Source organism: Oncorhynchus mykiss, chromosome 11 (genome assembly GCF_057628025.1).
Source record: "Oncorhynchus mykiss isolate SJ-2025 chromosome 11, ASM5762802v1, whole genome shotgun sequence".
NCBI classification, from domain to species: domain Eukaryota; kingdom Metazoa; phylum Chordata; class Actinopteri; order Salmoniformes; family Salmonidae; genus Oncorhynchus; species Oncorhynchus mykiss.
The window spans coordinates 63,657,198-63,677,509 of record NC_143032.1 but is presented as its reverse complement, the minus strand read 5'-3'; the positions used below and the strand labels follow the sequence as shown (position 1 = coordinate 63,677,509).

Sequence of the window (20,312 nt, the reverse complement as noted above, 5' to 3'; positions counted from 1 at the left end):
GTCAGAAGTTTACATACACTCAAATAGTATTTGGTAGCCTTTTCATTGTTTAACTTGGGTCAAACGTTTAGGGTAGCCTTCCACAAGCTTCCCACAATAAGTTGGGTGTCACGATCGTCGAAATAACATTCGAACCAAGGCGTAGCGTGATATGGGTTCCACATCTTTTTTTTTCGCGAAACGCACAAAACAATTGGGAAAAAAAGCAAACGAAACATGAAGCTATGGAGTGCTCACAGGCAACTACACATAAACAGGATCCCACAAAAAAACAGTGGGGAAAATGGCTGCCTAAATATGATCCCCAATCAGAGACAATGCTAAACAGCTGCCTCTGATTGGGAACCATACCAGGCCAACATAGAAATAAAACAAACTAGATTACCCACCCTAGTCACACCCCGACCTAACCAAAATAGAGAATAAAAAGGCTCTCTATGGTCAGGGCGTAACATTGGGTGAATTTTGGCCCATTGATACTGACAGAGTTGGTGTAACAGAGTCTGGTTTGTAGGCCTCCTTGCTCGCACACGCTTTTTCAGCTCTGCCTTACACATTTTCTATAGGACTGAGTTCAGGGCTTTGTGATGGCCACTCCGATACCTTGACTTTGTTGTCCTTAAGCCATTTTGCCACAACTTTGGAAGTATGCTTGGGGTCATTGTCCATTTGGAAGTCCCATTTGCGACCTACTTCCTGACTGATGTCATGAGATGTTGCTTCAATATATCCACATCATTTTCCTCCCTCATGATGCCATTTTGTGAAGTACACCAGTCCCTCCTGCAGCAAAGCACCCCCACAACATGATGCTGCCACCCCTGTGCTTCACAGTTGGTATGGTGTTCTTCGGCTTGCAAGCCTCCCCCTTTTCCTCCAAACATAACGATGGTCATTTTGGCCAAACAGTTCTATTTTTGTTTCATCAGACCAGAGGACATTTCTCCAAGAAGTACCAACTTTGTCCCCATGTGCAGTTGCAACACCGTAGTCTTGCTTTTTTATGGCGGTTTTGGAGCAGTGGCTTCTTCCTTGCTGAGCAGCCTTTCAGGTTATGTCGATATAGGACTCATTTTACTGTGGATATAGATCCTTTTGTACCTGTTTCCTCCAGCATCTTCACAAGGTCCTTTGCTGTTGATCTGGGATTGATTTGCACTTTTTGCACCCAAGTACATTCATCTCTAGGAGACAGAACGCGTCTCCTTCCTGAGTGGTAGGGCCGCTGAGTGGCCCCATGGTGTTTATACTTGTGTACTATTGTTTGTACAGATGAACGTGGTACCTTCAGGCATTTGGAAATTGCTCCCAAGGATGAACCAGACTTGTGGAGGTTTACAATTTTTTTGGAGGTCTTGGCTGATATCTTTAGATTTTCTCATGATGTCAAGCAAAGAGGCGCCGAGTTTGAAGGTAGGCCTTGAAATGCATTCACAGGTACACCTCAAATTGACTCAAATGATGTCATAGCCTATCAGAAGCTTCTAAAGCCATGACATCATTTTCTGGAATTTTCCAAGCTGTTTAAAGGCACAGTCAACTTAGTGTATGTAAACTTCTGACCCACTGGAATTGTGATACAGTGAATTATAAGTGAAATAATCTGTCTGTAAACAATTGTTGGAAAAATTACTTGTGACATGCACAAAGGAGATGTCCTAACCGACTTGCCAAAACTATAGTTTGTTAACTTAAAATTTGTGGAGTGGTCGAAAAGCATGTTTTAATGACTCCAAACTAAGTGTACGTAAACTTCCGACTTCAACTGTACCTGCAGTCAACTTGTGCAATATATAATATGAAGCAGATCATGTTCTTCATTTCACCCGTCACATAATTTTACATTATGAAGCGTACTGTAGTTCCCCTGAACAGTGTTTGTTTGTAAATTACATAAATGGAGAAAGAGGGAGCAGGTGTGTATTGACAGGGGTCGTGTTTTATATTGAATGTCAAGTATTTTTTTGCTTCAATACAGTGATTAGGGACGTGCAACTATAGTTTTTCTTCACATAAAATATATTAGTGCAACCCATTCAGCAGAAAATAGCTTAATTGTTATCAGATGACAACATAAGTGCAACGCTATTTGGCTGGCAGCCACACACGAAAATGAGTTTACGATTAAAAAGCATGGTATTTTTTCCAAAAACGATCCATGGCCATCATATTTCCAATGTTTATCATAAAGAATGTAGCCAGCTTCATTTTCTAATGTTTTGTGTAAAGGTAATCTTGCAATTTACTGGCCACACCGAGAAAAGTACCAGAAAAAGTAGCTACACAGTCTGAACTCTGTCTGCCGATACATGATAGAATGTCCATTCCTGAATTCTCATCTGAGTGGAGAAGTGCAACTGAAGCACAAAATTTGTTTGATGCTGAGCAGAAATTACAATAATTAGCGTTTTAGATCTGAGTTTACAAAACGCAGAAAGGTTTTTTATTATGCATTTTATCTTTTTTTCCTGCAAGAATTCTGCGTTAACGTGACCTCTAAGTTTAACTTGCTAGTTATCTGAGTAAGTTGCTAAATTATTAAGGTGACGGAGCATTATATTGTGTTAGCTTTATACTGTTTTTGAGAAGTCAAAGCCATTTGGATGAGTTACACTACATCCTCGTCGAACATGTCATTCCAAAATCATGGACATTAATATGAAGTTGGTCCTCCCTTTGTTGCTAGAACAGCCTCCACTCCACTCTGGCTTTCCACTAGATGTTGGAACAATGCTGCGGTGACTTGCTTCCATTCAGTCATAAGAGCATTAGTGAGGTTGGGCATGGATGTTGGGTGATTAGGCCCGGCGTTCCAATTCATCCCAAAGGTGTTCGATGGGGTTGAGGTCAGGGCTCTGTGCAGGCCAGTCAGGTATGGGGTAAGTTGAGTCGTGGGACAGGGTAAGTTAAGCCGCCGACAAACAAAATTCTGCACTGAATTAAATATTTCCACTACCTATTTAAAACCATGTCTATCTTTATTTCCCAAACACAATTCAGTTTTTTGTCTTTTAATAATTTGAATCATATTTTAACACAGGCTTAACACCTAACAAATACTTTGTACTTTTTTAACATAGGCCAGGCCCGGTTGATACTTCATATCCCAGCGATAACGCTTTGCATTATGCCTGGGAAGAAAACACTTAAATTTGCTCAACTTGCCATTGGTTCAACTTACCCAAACATTTTGACTGTATTAGCCCACACCGCTACAAGGGTGCACTTTCATGTTAAGTTTAGGACCTCATATCGAAGTTTATAGTGACACCAACTGATGTATAGAACAATCTCAGATACAAGCATCATGAAACCTTGGTGAAAATCTGTTTTTTTGGACCTACAGTATGCTAGACATTCAGTCATGCTGAATTGCTCCTTAAAGCTTAATTCTTAAGAGGTTGCCTTAATGTGAAGATGTAAAGCTAGCACAGTGTATCTACAGTATCTGGTCGTTATGTTGATCAATAAGACCCTGCAGATAGGAGTGTCAGTGTGAAGCAGGTATAATGAGCCCACCTTGCTTAGTGAAAAGCTCTGCCAATGGAATAATGATCACGACCACATCTCTTAGTCATGGGGGTATTTCAATCCACAGAGACCCTCTGGAAGAGGAAAGAAGACATAGAGAAAATACTCCATTACATTACTATCATTACAGAGTGAAAGAACAGTAGAAGAATGCCCTCCGCTTCAATATTAAGCTGCTCCTCTTTCATTTTTCAATAGAAACTTGGAAAAATGTCCACCAGCAAATATTTTTTCATTAACAGGGACATTCCGGCAGATATGCCTGTTTCATTATTGGAATTGTTTTTCAAGTGGCCTCTGAAAACAATTTCATTTAAATTGTATTTATTTTTTTACACTTCCACCAGTTAACAAATGGATTTAATCTATTTCAAAACCCGAAATGATGAACAATCCTGCAGACAATTATCCATTATTTTAGACGGCTAGACAATAGGGTCTTTCAGTGCATTTATTAGTGAGTTTGCATGGTGTGTGTTTCCTCCCCAGCCCTACTGGCTCCCTGCTGTTGTTCAGGAGCAAATCACCCTCCACACACAGCCATAACAAGATATGATGCTGCAGTCATAACATCAGTCAAACCTCCCTAACATCACTAACACCTCCCCTTTTTTTCCCACAAAGAGGAGCTCTGCTGTGGGGGTAGAGAAGGGGTGTGAGCAGCCATGCCTGCTGCACTAACTGTGCTGGATAAATGACTCCTCGTAAAGCACAGAGACAGTCTGCAGACCCTCAGAGTGTACTGTATGAGAAATAATGGTGCCCCAGGCAGGGCCAACACACAGTCAGACCTGCAGCACAAAGAAGCTCTTATTCACCATTCAGCCACACCAGAGTGTGTGTGCCTAATGTGAACATGTCAGCAAGTGTAAAGTGAGTCTTGTTGTTTAAAACCTCTTAAGGATCCACCCTTTTTTCCCCTCAAATGTTCACCTAAAATGACATACCCAAATCTAACTGCCTGTAGCTCAGGACCTGAAACAAGGATATGCATATTTGTGATACCATTTGAAAGGAATGTACGAAAATATAACACATTAGATCTGGAAAAAAGTTATACAAAGAAAAAAAAAAACATGCGTTTTTTTGTACCATCATCTTTGAAATGCAAGAGAAAAGACATAATATATTATTCCAGCCCAGGCGCATTTGAGATTTTGGCCACTAGATGGCAGCAGTGTATGTGCAAACTTTTAGACTGATCCAATGAACCATTGTATTTCTGTTCAAAATGTTGTGTTCCATACTCTTCTGGAACAGAAACTTTTTAAAAAAAGCATGGGAACCGGTTAATACGTTTATTTTAAGTTAGAGGCATTTTTTCCCACACAAAAATGCAACAAAGCACCTATGCAAAGCCCTGACTCTGTCACTCAGAAATGTATTCCAGTGGCTGCCTGCTTCCCAGCTGAAAATCTTTGCCGGTGTGTGGTTAGAATACCTGCCCCTCTCCCTCCAAAGCATAGGCTACTGTACTGACGTTGCGAGCTTGCTAGCTCAAAAGAACATTCAAAGTTCATTCATAGAATCCGCTCCCCCTAGGTATAATTCTGTGGACCTAATTCAGATAATGCATGTCATAACAAGATGTCCACCACTTTACACTTCCCTCTCTCGCTCTCTCCCCCACCCGCAAAATTTCAGTTGTATTGCATCATAGGCTACACTTGTCTGTCCATCACTCATGTAAACAACTACCTTGCCTGCTCTATCCGCACTGATTGCTGAAGAAATTTAACGAGATAAATGTAAAAATGGTTGATTTCACAAGTTAAAAAAGGATCAGAAAGGAACAATATAAACCAGTACTTTAAGGTTCTAACCGGTTCAGAACTTTATTTTGCTGGTCAGAACAGTGGAACGGAAAAAGAAATGGTGGTTCTGTTCAGAACGAAATATCATTTCAATTCCAACCCCTGCTAGTAGATATCTGTGAGGAAGCCTTAAAACAATTATAGGAAAGATATATTAGGGATGGGATTTTGAAAGAAAGTGTGTTCAAGTACTCTCATGAAAATAATGTTGAGTGTTCGCAAGTTAGTGTGAAAAGGGGCTAAAGGCAAAAAAGTATGCAGTATGCTACTGGTTTTTCCAATTACTGTTTTTTCTGATATACAACTGAAAACAAAACATATTTTTGCTGCACTTGACATAATCCCAACAATAAAAAGATTGAAGTGTTTGAAATTTTTTCAGAGCATATACATTTTACCTGCTAAATAGTCTTTCAATTCTACGGGTCACGTCATCTCATTATATGCCAAAGATATCTTACTTTATCATACTCCAATATTTCACAACAATGCCTTGCGATAGACCTCCAGAATGGTGCACTGCATTGCAGTGCTAGCTGTGCCAGTAGAGATTCTGGGTTCGAGTCCAGGCTCTGTCGCAGCTGGCCGCAACCGGGAGACACGAGGCAGCGCACAATTGGCCCAGCGTCATCCGGGTTAGGGAGGGTTTGGCCGGCAGGGATGTCCTTGCACTAGCGACTCCTGTGGTGGGCCGGGCGCAGTGCACGCTGACACAGTCGCCAGGTGTACGGTGTTTCCTCCGACACATTGGTGTGGCTGGCTTCCGGGTTAAGTGGGCATTGTGTCAAGAAGCAGTGCGGCTTGGTTGGGTTGTGTTTTGGAGGACACACAAGCTTCACCTCTCCCGAGTGCGTACAGGAGTTGCAATGATGAGACAAGACTTACTACCAATTGGGGAGAAAAAGCGGTAAAAAAATAAATAATGCCTTACGATCTGGTCTTTTGCATCACCTCATGGTCCAAATGTGGAATCCGTACACCTTGCCGATTGAGAGTAATGGTTTAGGAACATTACAAGGATTGATAGACATTCATATTACCTTTTTTCTATATTTACAATTTAGGTCAGCTATGTTGGAAACCCAACTACCGAACCATCCAATGATGGGATTTGTAAATAAATTATCTGGGCTCCCAAAAGGACTGATGTCCAAAATATATAAACTACTTTTGGAAAGTTCATATTCTGAGCTAGCCAATAAAAAAATTATGATCCACAGATCTAAGTGAATCTGAATGACGCTTTAACTGGAACAGAATATTGAAAAATATGACATTGGCATCCCGTCAATTTATACATTTTACATTTGTTGACAGCATCCCATCAATTTATACATTTTACATTTGTTCAGACACTGTATTTAACGCTAAAGAAACTTTTCATTATACAATTGGCCCCAACTCCCAACTGTTCCTTCATACTTTTAAAATTTGTATATTTTTTTAAAACTAGGCAAGTCAATTAAGAACAAATTCTTACTTTCAATGACGGCCTAGGAACAGTGGGTTAACTGCCTGTTCAGGGGCAGAACGACAGCTCGGGGGCCCTGCAGTTAAATACTTTTGGGACATGAGTATGTTGCTGAACGATGATAGCTCCTTGAATCTCTCAATACATCAGAGATTTCGCTAGAGACACACTTCTTTTTTCCCCTCTGTACTACATTTATTGTTACTTTCTGGCTCTGTGGTTTGATCATGGTGATCAAAACTTTGTACTTGTGTACTTTTTAAAGTGGGTGGATGTGAGATTACATCAATGTGTGTATTGTGCCTGTAGCCCCCCAACAAGAAATGTACAATATTAATAAAGATTTGGTGACAAAAAAAAAAAGTGTTGCATTTGAGGATTTCAAGAACTTATTATTAGTAATCGAATACAAACCTTTAAACGCGTACTCACGCCCCTCCTTAATAAATACTGTATTCTCATTGACTGTGGAATAAGCTGTTGTTTTATGATGAGCACAACATTCAGTCTGGTTTAACCAGGCTAGTCTGGTTTAACCACAGTCGTGGCCAAAAGTTTTGAGAATGACACAAATATTAATTTTCTGCCTCAGTGTCTTTAGATATTTTTGTCAGATGTTACTATGGAATATTGAAGTATAATTACAAGCATTTCATAAGTGTCAAAGGCTTGTATTGACAATTACATGAAGTTGATGCAAAGAGTCAATATTTGCAGTGTTGACCCTTCTTTTTCAAGATCTCTGCAATCCACCCTGGCATGCTGTCAATTAACTTCTGGGCCACATCCTGACCGATGGCAGCCCATTCTTGCGTAATCAATGCTTGGAGTTTGTCAGACTTTGTGGGTTTTTGTTTGTCCACCCAACTCTTGAGGATTGACCACAAGTTCTCAATGGGATTAAGATCTGGGGAGTTTCCTGGCCATGGACCCAAAATATCTATGTTTTGTTCCCCGAGCCACTTAGTTATCACTTCTGCCTTATGGCAAGGTGCTCCATCATTCTGGAAAAGTCATTGTACGTCACCAAACCGTTCCTGGATGGTTGGGAGAAGTTGCTCTCGGAGGATGTGTTGGTACCGTTCTTTATTCATGGCTGTGTTCTTAGGCCAAATTGTGAGGGAGCCCACTCCCTTGGCTGAGAAGCAACCCCACACATGAATGGTCTCAGGATACTTTACTGTTGGCATGACACAGGACTAATGGTAGCGCACACCTAGTCTTCTCCGGACAAGCTTTTTTCCGGGTGCCCCAAACAATCGGAAAGGGGACTCAGAGAAAATGACTTTACCCCAGTCCTCAGAAGTCCAATCCCTGTACCTTTTGTAGAATATCAGTCTATCCCTGATGTTTTTCCTGGAGAGAAGTGCCATCTTTGCTGCCCTTCTTGACACCAGGCCATCCTCCAAAAGTCTTCGCCTCACTGTGCGTGCAGATTAGAGGTCGACCGATTATGATTTTTCAACGCCGATACCGATGTCGATTAATCGGCCGATTAAAAAAAATATATGTATTTGTAATAATGACAATTACAACAATACTGAATTAACACTTATTTTAACTTAATATAATGCATCAATAAAATCTATTTTGTCTCAAGTAGATAATGAAACATGTTCAATTTGGTTTAAATAATGCAAAAACAAAGAGTTGGAGAAGAACGTAAAAGTGCAATATGTGCTATGTAAGAAAGCTAACGTTTCAGTTCCTTGCTCAGAACATGTGAAAGCTGGTGGTTCCTTTTAACCTTTTAACATGAGTCTTCAATTATCCCAGGTAAGAAGTTTTAGGTTGTAGTTATTATAGGAATTATAGGACTATTTCCCTCTATACCATTTGTATTTCATTAACCTTTGAGTATTGGATGTTCTTATAGGCACTTTAGTATTGCCAGTGTAACAGTATAGCTTCCGTCCCTCTCCTCGCTCCTCCCTGGGCTCGAACCAGCAACACAACGACAACAGCCACCACGTCGAAGCAGCGTTACCCATGCAGAGCAAGGGAAATAACCACCTCAAGGCTCAGAGCGAGTGAAGTTTGAAACGCTATTAGCGCACGCTAACTAGCCAGCCATTTCACTTCAGTCACACCAGCCTCATCTCGGGAGTTGATAGGTTTGAAGTCATAAACAGCGCAATGCTTGACGCACAACGAAGAGCTGCTGGCAAAACGCACGAAAGTTCTGTTTAAATTCATGTTTACGCGCCTGCTTCTGCCTACCACCGCTCAGTCAGATACTTAGATACTCAGTCAAATTATATGCAACACAGAACACGCTAGATAATATCTAGTAATATCATCAACCATGTTTAGTTAACTAGAGATTATGATTGATTGATTTGTATAAGATAAGTTTAATGCTAGCTAGCAACTTACCTTGGCTTACTGCATTTGCGTAACAGGCAGTCTCCTCGTGGAGTGCAAAGAGTGCGAGGCAGGTCATTATTGCGTTGGACTAGTTAACTGTAAGGTTGCAAGATTGAATCCCCCGAGCTGACAAGGTGAAAATCTGTCGTTCTGCCCCTGAACGAGGCAGTTAACCCACTGTCCCTAGGCCGTCATTGAAAATAAGAATGTGTTCTTAACTGACTTGCCTAGTTAAATAAAGATTAAATAAAAGGTGTGTATATATATATATATATATATATATATATAATAAAAAATATATATTTAAAAAAATATATATATACAGTGCCTTGCGAAAGTATTCGATCCCCTTGAACTTTGCAACCTTTTGCCACATTTCAGGCTTCAAACATAAAGATATAAAACTGTATTTTTTTGTGAAGAATCAACAACAAGTGGGACACAATCATGAAGTGGAACGACATTTATTGGATATTTCAAACTTTTTTAACAAATCAAAAACTGAAAAATTGGGCGTGCAAAATTATTCAGCACCCTTAAGTTAATACTTTGTAGCGCCACCTTTTGCTGCGATTACAGCTGTAAGTCGCTTGGGGTATGTCTATCAGTTTTGCACATCGAGAGACTGAAATTGAAAGACAGGGAATTCTTACTCGGATTAAATGTCAGGAATTGTGAAAAACTGAGTTTAAATGCATTTGGCTAAGGTGTATGTAAACCTCAGACTTCAACTGTACTGAGAACATCATAACAATATACACTGAACAAAATAAACAGTTAGTGATGTCATAGATAGGGTTGTTGTGTGTAGGGTTGCAAAGGGAGGGTATATTACTTGAAACGTTCAATGTTTACCAGTAAACTGCCAGAATGATGGTATTCTTCAAGGATTTTATGTAATCTATCACAAGATATCTAATGGCCCTTTTGAGTACTTCAGATTATCACAGGTGTTAGTAATTATCTCTGGCCCTCTGTGTGGCCTTATCACATGTAAAATATATTAAACAATTAAATACGATAATAGAATGACAAAGCTGTAAAACATTATCCTAAATCACTGGCTGTGCTGATCATTTTTTTATGAGCATGGCCTTATTTCTACTACAGCATATTGAATGACTGTCAATCAAATTCCATTCACCCAGCTCAATGTAACATTGATAGGTTTAGGCTACTACGAATGAAAGTTTACAAAATAGGTGCACAGGTCAAGAGAATTTTGAACAATCAAGGTGACAGGCAGTGACACATTCAATACCGCCTTGCACACTCTTGCCTGCATCTAGCTGATCTAGGGTGTAATCATTAGTTAAACAGCTGCAGATATAGGTATGTATGGACAAATTCAGATATGTTTATCCCTGTTTTGTTCCTTTTAAGAAAGTTTTTTAATAATATGCATGTCAATCTCTCCTGGTTGAAAGTGGAGGAGAGATTGACTTCATTACTACTTTTATTTATGAGAGGTATTGACATGTTGAATGCCCCGAGCTGTCTGTCTAAACTACTGGCACACAGCTCCGACACCCATGCATACCCCACCAGACATGCCACAAGAGGTCTCTTCACAGTCCCCAAGTCCAGAACAGACTATTGGAGGCACACAGTTCTACATAGAGCCATGACTACATGGAACTCTATTCCACATCAAGTAACTAATGCAAGCAGTAAAATTTGATTTTAAAAAACAGATTAAAAAGACACCTTATGGAACAGTGGTGACTGTGAAGCAACACAAACATTGGCAGACACACGCATACACACACACGATAACATACGCACTATACATACACATGGATTTAGTACTGTAGATATTTAGTAGTGGTGGAGTAGGGGCCTGAGGGCATACAGTGTGTTGTGAAATCTGTGAATGTATTGTAATGTTTTTAAAATTGTATACACTGCCTTAATTTTGCTGGACCCTAGGAAGAGTAGCTGCTGCTTTGGCAGGAATTAATGTGGATCCATAATAAACTCCAGGAAGAGTAGCTGCTGCTTTGGCAGGAACTAATGGGGATCCATAATAAACCCCAGGAAGAGTAGCTGCTGCTTTGGCAGGAACTAATGGGGATCCTTAATAAATACAAATGGGCTAAATGAATACACCCATGACCACACACAAACAGTTCACTCTCATAGCTAGCACATAAAAACAGCATGATTTGCTTGTTTGCTCATTAGCAGGCAAAAAAAATAAAAAATAATAATAATTCCAAGCCAAACCTTCATATCAATAAATGATCAAAACCAAAGTTTACCTTGACTTGGAAGAGTTCCAGTGTTGGATAGTCATAGCCAGCTAGATAACATAGCATTCCTTTCTGTTTGAGCAGGGTGTTTGAGTAGTCGAAACTAGCTAGCTGCATTTCTTAGCTAAGTGAAAGTAAAAAAATATACATATCTAAAATACAACCAAATATAGCTCTCTTCCCCTTCATTTTGGAAGAAATTCAATTGTTCAAAACTGTTCAACTATCGTCTTTCTCTCTCTTTGAGTCAACTACTCACCACATTGTATGCACTGCAGTGCTAGCTAGCTGTAGCTTATGCTTTCAGTACTAGATTCATTCTCTGATCTTGATTAGGTGGACAACATGTCAGTTCATGCTGCAAGATCTCTGATAGGTTGGAGGACGTTCTCCGGAAGTTGTCATAATTAGTGTAAATATATGGAAGGGCTGAGAACCATGAGCCTCATAGATTTTGTATTATAGTCAATGTACCCAGGGGAAGACAAAAGCTACACCATGGGGCTACCCTACAGAGTGCTGCTGAGGCTACTGTAGACCATCGCAAAAGTGTTTTAATAAATTATTTGGTGAAGTGAATATATTTAGTATAGTTTTATCTAAAAAATAACCTTCACTAATTTACATTTTTATTAAATTCACTGAGGAGGATGGTCCTCCCCTTCTTATTCTGAAGACCCTCCACTTCCCTAAATATAAACCATCAACTTAGTGAATACCATTGGTGTTAAATATGAGGGTTTCAGCATGAAATATATTTTATTTATTTTTTATAAACATTTATTTATTTGACTGTCAATATGAATTTGTTGTCCATGTTTTGGCGTCAAACTGGTGGCAGTTGGAAGAGTCAATAGTTGAAAGAGTTGCAGAGTTAACTGAAAATAATGCAATTTTTCATTCAAAGCTTTTTTCACTAATTAGGCTATTTTCTCTTGAACCATCTACTAGAAACTTAGACAATATGGACAGATATAAAAAAGGAATACTATATATGAATACATTTTGTACAAGTTATTCAAGTATAAATTACCAAAGTTACAATAGATTAGCATAGATTTTCTGTTAATTACCAATATTACTGAAGATTCCGGTAACTTTGGTAAATGACCGATAGCGTTGCAACCCTGTTTGTGTGTCGGTCTGCACCTGAACTGGCTGACATTAAGAGCGGAATGTAGCAGAGAGACAATCTGTGTTCATCTACAGACTGAAGCCTTATCTGTACACCAGCTCTCTTGTTACTATAGCAACACAGCAGCAGCACACAGGGTAAATACTATTTGACTTGGGGCTGATGTCTGTGCTGTAGGTCAGGTAAGGAAAGACTGTCTCTCGCTGTGTGTGTGAGTATTCTGTCTGTGGTGTGTGTGTGTGTGTGTGTGTGTGTGTGTGTGTGTGTGAGACCATTGGCTGTTCGCCTTCAGGGGCAACATTGAGTCATAACATGTTTATTCAAATGCAAATGAAAATATCATGCATATTACATAAAGTCACCGATATTGCATAACATGTAAAAAGAACAGAATTCACAGCGTCACAGTCATTTCTCCAGGATCCTAGTGAATAAATCACAACTGTGTATTGTCTAACATTATTATTATTGGTGCTGTACAGTCTGTTGGCCAATCAGACCTAAGCTAACCTGGGTAATCATAATAAGTCATGTTTTCTGGTGCTGGGTCTGTCTGTATGGATACTGAACAAGAGGAATGTTAATTAGTCAGTCAGTCTGTCTGTCATAGGGAAGGGGACGCTGACGGTGCCTCACTCCCACTCTACCTCACTCCTACTCTCGCTCTCTCTACCGCCTCCTCCTCTCTCTTTTTCTCTCCCTCTTTCTCTCTGCCCCCCTATCCCCACATCTCTCCCCCTCTCTCGCTCTAACCCCTCTCCCTATCCCTCTACCCCCCCCTCTCTCTGTCTCTAAGCCACCTGACCTGTGACCTTCCCAGCCAGCCATTGCTCCCTCTATCAGACCTTTTCCAGAACAATCCACGAGAGGCCCACAGCTGCAGAGCTGTTGTTCCCAGCTAAACAAAGAGAGATGGATGGATGGCCCTTTTTCAAACAGAACACTCATATCATCCTCTGGTGCTACAGTACAACAGCTGTTGAAGCTCACTAACACATTCAACGCATAGCCATATATAGTACAGCGTACAAGCACATGGATCTGATTTGATGTAAATAGTGTGATGTTCGATGTCAGAGCAAAGAGCTATTAAGAACAGTCTCTCTCAAGGACACTGTATGTGGTATATGAACTTAATAAGAACGTTGCCAGAACACTTGGGAAATGCTGTGGACAAAAGTAATGGGAACTTCCTGAGGCGAGGCCCTGACACTATTCCTGAACGAGCAAGTGTAGCAGGGGGAATGGGATGGGCTGCTGGGGTTTGGATTGGAATCAAAACAGGTAAAAGGAGCTAAATCAATATTGAAGTATAGACTCAGTCCTTTACTGTAAAGACTCAATAAAATACTCCCTAGTCTACAAGGGCCAACAAGAACACAGTATCAAATGGAACAGCTCTGCTGCGTAAAGTATCCTTCTCCAATGTGTGTTTGTGTGTGCGTGTCCATATAAAAGTGCACACGAGAGAGAAACACAGATAGAAAGATAAATGAGAGAACGAGGGGAAGGGAGTCAACGCACAGCTCAGGAGACTAGCTACATCATTAGTCAAATCTAAAGTTGGTCCTGCCCTGTGAGTGGTGTGGCATGAGACAAACTGAAGCCCCCCTCAGTCTGCATGGCATGGCATTGTAGATCCTCTGTGTAATAAGACACACTATCTCCATTTCACACAACACTCAAGCAGGGAATTCACATGCACGCACATGCACACAAACAAACACACCTCAGATACATGTTCCAATGTTCAGAGTAAGTGTTTGTCTGCAGAACTTGTGAGAACCTTTTCAGCTAAAATGTTTCTTAGCAAGCTTCACACAACTGTACAGCTTCACACAACTGTACAGCTTCACACAGCTCTATAGCTTCACACACAGAGACACATGCTGAACTGACTGAGATGTGTTTGGATACGGCCGGCAGGTCTCATGCACTGGAGGTTTGCTGTGTAAATGTGAGTGAGTGAGTGAGATTATGTTAGACACACTGAGGTGTGGCTATGCTCTCACGGTCTCCATAGCTCCAGGAGTTTATTTGCCCATCCCCTCCACTCTATTCCCTCTCTCTTCCACTCAATCTCTCTATCCTCCTGTAGGCTGAAACTTCAACTCCCTGAGAGCAAACAGAGAGCCGAGTGAGGATCTAACACCAGGGCTGTATCTCAAATGGCACCTTAGTCCCTATATACAGTTGAAGTCGGAAGTTTACATACACCTTAGCCAAATACATTTAAACTCAGTTTTTCACAATTTAATTTAATCCTAGTAAAGATTCCCTGTCTTAGGTCAGTTAAAAGAAAATGGTGATCCTAAGAATGTGAAATGTCAGAATAATAGTAGAGAATTATTTCAGCTTTCATTTCTTTCATCACATTCCCAGTGGGTCAGAAGTTTACATACACTCAATTAGTATTTGGTAGCATTGCCTTTACATTGTTTAACTTGGGTCAAACGTTTAGGGTAGCCTTCCACAAGCTTCCCACAATAAGTTGGCTCATTCCTCCTGACAGAGCTGGTGTAACGGAGTCAGGTTTGTAGGCCTCCTTGCTCGCACACGCTTTTTCAGTTCTGCCTACAAATGTTCTATGGGATTGAGGTCAGGGCTTTGTGATAGCCACTCCAATACCTTGACTTTGTTGTCCTTAAGCCATTTTGCCACAACTCTGGAAGTATGCTTGGAGGCATAGTCCATTTGGAAGACCTATTTGTGACCAAGCTTCAACTTCCTGTCTGATGTCTTGAGATGTTGCTTCAATATATCCATGTAATTTTCCTGCCTCATGAAGCCATCTATTTTGTGAAGTGCACCAGTCCCTCCTGCAGCAAAGCACCCCTACAACATGATGCTGCCACCCCCGTGCTTCACGGTTTGGATGGTGTTCTTCGGGATTGCAAGCCTCCCCCTTTTTCCTCCAAACATTACTATGGTCGTTATGGCCAAACAGTTTTATTTTTGTTTCATCAGACCAGAGGACATTTCTCCAAGAAGTATGATCTTTGTCCCCATGTGCAGTTGCAAACCGTAGTCTGGCTTTTTTATGGCTGTTGTGGAGCAGTGGCTTCTTCCGTGCTGAGTGACCTTTCAGGTTATGTCGATATAGGACTCGTTTTACTGTGGATATAGATACTTTTGTACATGTTTCCTCCAGCATCTTCACAAGGTCCTTTGCTGTTGTTCTGGGATTGATTTGCACTTTTCACAGCAAAGTACATTCATCTCTAGGAGACAAAACGCTGTGGCTGCGTGGTCCCAGGGTGTTTATACTTGCGTACTATTGTTTGTACAGATGAACGTGGTACCTTCAGGAGTTTGGAAATTGCTCCCAAGGATGAACCAGACATGTAGAGGTCTACAATTATTTTCCGGGAATATTCCAAGCTGTTTAAAGGCACAGTCAACTTAGTGTATGAAACTTCTGACCCACTTGAATTGTGATACAGATTATTTCACTTATAATTCACTGTATGTAAACAATTGTTGGAAAACTTACTTGTGTCATGCACAAAGTAGATGTCCTAACCGAGTTGCCAATACTCTAGTTTGTTAACAAGAAATTTGTGGAGTGGTTGAAAAACAAGTTTTAATGACTCCAACCTAAGTGTATGTAAACTTCCGACTTCAGCTGTAGTGCACTACTTTTGACAAGGACCATTAGCGCTCTTGTCAAAAGTAGTGCACTATGAAGGGAATATAGTACCTTGCAAAAGTATTCATCCTCCTTTGTGTTTTTCCTATTTTCTTGCATTACAACCTGTAATTTAAATAGATTTGTTTTATGTCATGTAATGGTCATACACAAAATAGTCCAAATTGGTGAACTAAAATGAAAAAAAAAATAGCTTGTTTCAAAAAATTCAAAAAAATGGAAAAGTGGTGCATGCATATGTATTCACCCCCTTTGCTATGAAGCCCCTAAATAATATCTGGCGCAACCAAATACCTTCAGAAGTCACATAATTAGTTAAATAAAGTCCACCTCTGTGCAATCTAAGTGTCACACAGATCTGGTCAGATGAGACTAAAATTGAGCTTTTTGGTCATCAAGGAAAACGCTATGTCTGGCGCAAACCCAACACCTCATCACCCCATCATCATGCTGTGGGGATGTTTTTCCATCGGCAGGGACTGGGAAACTGGTCAGAATTGAAGGAATAATGGATGGCGCTAAATACAGGGAAATTCTTGAGGGAAACCTGTTTCAGTCTTCCAGAGATTTGAGACTGGGACGGATGTTCACCGTCCAGCAGGACAATAACCCTAAGCATACTGCTAAAGCAACACTCGGGTGGTTTAAGGGGAAACATTTAAATGTCTTGGAATGGCCTAGTCAAAGCCCAGACCTCAATCCAATTGAGAATCTGTGGTATGATTTAAAGATTGCTCTACACCAGCGGAACCCATCCAACTTGAAGGAGCTGGAGCAGTTTTGCCTTGAAGAATGGGCAAACATACCAGTGGCTAGATGTGCCAAGCTTATAGAGACATACCCCAAGAGACTGGCAGCTGTAATTGCTACAAAAGGTGGCTCTACAAAGTATTGACTTTGCAGGGGTGAATAGTTATGCATGCTCAAGTTCTGGATTTTTTTGTCTTATATCTTGTTTGTTTCATAATAAAAAATATTTTGCATCTTCAAAGTGGTAGGCATGTTGTGTAAATCAAAATGATACAAACCTCCAAAATATCTATTTTAATTCCAGGTTGAAAGACAACAAAATAGGACAAATGCCAAAGGGGATGAATACTTTCACAAGCCACTGTTTGGTGCCATTTGGGATGCTCTTGTGTAATATCCCTTCCTCCCCCTACCTACATTAGCCCAGGTGCCAGGCTCAGGCTGCTCCTGCTGCAGCCAAATTGGCATTGTCTGGCCTAACAGTTTCGCAAGGCAACGTTGTAGCGTTGTTCAATGCAGAAACAGTCAGGTCCCCAGACTGTGAGAACAGAGACTAGCCAGAGAATGCATTCAACCCTTAACCCTTTGACGTGTACGATCACATATGTGATTATTGTTGAGTACTCCCTGCAGCATACCATCGCAAATATGTGATTGGAACAGTAGCAACAGAGCGTATGATGCAACAAACACGTCTAAACAGCATTGTTGTCTGAAAAGAATCTAAAATGTTTTGTACTGATGGGAAATAAAAAGGTAATCACAACTTTATTCCTCAATGTCACCTTTTATTGTAAAAGATAAACGCGAAATTAATTTTAGCGTCACACAGAACATATCCAAACTCATTCCATAAACCAGTCGCGGTGACAGATAAACAAAACACAAGTTAGCGACCTAACAGCTAGACTTGTTTACAATGCACCACATCTCTGGTGAGCACAAGGGAGAAATGTAATATTGTTTAGAAAAGAGATGCTGTTAGTTTAGCTGAGACGCAGCTAAATTCTTTATGATGGCAGCCATGTTTGTTTATGTTTGACAAGCGAAAACTCCCTAATCCCAGAACGCCATTCACTATAAAACGCAAACAAACAAAGTCAAATTCGGCTGTGCCCATTGCCCAAAAAATATTAATTTAGATTGGCACCTGACGTCTGACAAGTTGTTTACAGTTTTTGACAAATCACACAGATTATTACCCATAGTATAAACCTACTGCCTAGTTTAACAGTAGCGCGAAAGCTAAACAGGGTTGCCAGATTTGGTTGAAACCATTTTAGGGGGTTTGTGGGAGGGTGGGTAGAAATGGGGGAAGGTATAATGCAGGAAATATTACTATGATGAGGGATTTATCAATAAATTGAGGCAAACAAAGGAGAACAAAAAATAAAACCTCTGGAAAGGGGGTCTGAGCTGGCAACCATGAGTAATGATAGTTTCAATCTGTCAGTCAGTGAACCATCCCTATAACTCGTTATGTTATTACATATTTGGTCTGAGACATTTACATGACAACATGATTGCAATCTATGCAATAATCAGAATGCATGATGTCACTAGTACTTGAAAACGTAAATACATTATGCTCCATACATACATAACGGTGTGCAACAGTAGAAACAACACCACGATATACAGAAACTATAATTATAATGTAATAAGGCACTTACTTTGATAGTCACACACACACACACACACACACACACACACACACACGCCCAAAGTTTTATCAGTAAGGAAAACAGAAATGAAGGCAAAGCGGGCGCCAGCTGGAAAATGTGCCAGGGGCAAAAGGTTTGTGCAAGTTATTTTCTGAGTGGAAATGCAAATGTCTGCATACTTGATCTGGGGAAACACTGGGGAAGTGCTTGGGGTCTCCTCGAAGAGAGACGTTTGTCCGGCTCAGTAAAGTCTTAAACATAAATTGTCCTTAACAGTGAAATGGGCTAATTCTACGTGAATTAATGAGATGGAACACACCTCAATTAAAACTGTTGTTAGAAAACGACATGTTAGAAAATCCTTTGAAATTGACAAGTTGAAACACACCCTATAGATAATTAGCAGGTAGCGTGCCTTGGTTTGAGCGCCTTGCGGGCTAACTGTCATGTTGCGTAACAATCACATTATGGAACAGTGAGTGCACCGACATCACACGTATAATTTTTATTTTTTTAACTCACGCTGGAGCGACCGTTAGCGATATTTGGAACTCACACGTGAAAAGGTTAACATTGCTTAATCAAATCAAACCTGGTCATACTTAACATTAAAAAAGGTACCATATAGGCCTATGACGTTCATAAAGGCTAGTTACTTAAAAGTAATTCAGTTCATTTATAGAATCCCTTCATGGAACTACTGTATATACAGAGGTCAAAGACTAAACTAAAACCACATGATTGTGTAATTGAACAGACGCATTATTGACTAAGAATCATGTCGGTCTCTTTTCTCAGTAGTACAGCACAGTAGTACACACACACACACAGTTTGGGGTTTACCTTGAAACATGATAGAATCGAGGTAATAATAATAATCCTGAGAAAAAAGAAGACACCCGCACACTGCTCTTGATAGTATCACTGCTCTTGAAGAAGCCTCACTGTCTTATTCAGAGCTTTTAATAATAATAATAATTTCATGTTACTGTGGTACATATTCCTCCTAATTACAACTAGTAATACTGACAGGAGGAACAGAGAGATCCACTCACACGTCATCCACTGGGTTTACTGCTGAAAGCTGAGCTGCTCTCAATGATGTGCTCTTGGCTCATTGGTTTAAAATTGTCCAAATGTTTGCATAGTAATGGTAGAACATAATATTGAACAGCAGAGCCCAGGAGGCAATCTGTAATCTCCAATCATGAAGTCAATACGTTTCTACTGCTTGTCACATGTGATCAATGATGAAAATGATCACACCAACAGGGAATGTCACTGATGGGTACATAACAAAACTCTACTACAACTAGTACTGTGTTGTTATGTGTTAATAATTTAGACTGCGTTACCCAGCAGGCTATGCGGGCGGGGCAGGTGGTTGAAGAATGCCTTGCATGGCAAAACAATTAATTTTCAAGCTGAAGTATAAGGTTCATTAAAAGTAGTTAAACCTAAGCCCCGGGTTTGTCATTATACAAGGAACAAACATAACAAGTACTACATAAGACCAACCTGCCACATGCCATTTGTTGACCTGCTATACAACACTTTTTTGGTTACTACATGATTCCATGTGTTATTTCATAGTTTTGATGCCGTCACTATTATTCTACAATGTAGAATTAGTAAAAAATAAAGAAAAACCCTGGAATTAGTAATTGTGTCCTAACTTT

General features: G+C 40.2%; 1 protein-coding gene across 5 annotated transcripts in view; it reads right to left on the bottom strand.

Moving 5' to 3' along the window:
* Positions 1-20,312, bottom strand: part of LOC110536168 (phosphatidylinositol 4-phosphate 5-kinase type-1 beta) — a 73,131-nt gene that overhangs the window by 33,660 nt on the left and 19,159 nt on the right. For 2 of the 5 annotated variants that reach the window (XM_036936041.2, XM_036936042.2), the window contains exon 2: positions 3,520-3,605. The exons of 1 other annotated variant lie outside the window; for it this stretch is intronic. Coding sequence is in view for 1 of the 4 variants with exons in the window: in XM_090190913.1 (XP_090047039.1) it covers positions 11,445-11,552 (108 nt within the window). In the remaining 3 variants the exon portion in view is untranslated. Of the gene's footprint in view, positions 1-3,519; positions 3,606-11,444; positions 13,991-20,312 lie in introns of those variants that run through there. 2 more of the 5 variants (XM_090190915.1, XM_090190913.1) reach the window with 2 other exon arrangements.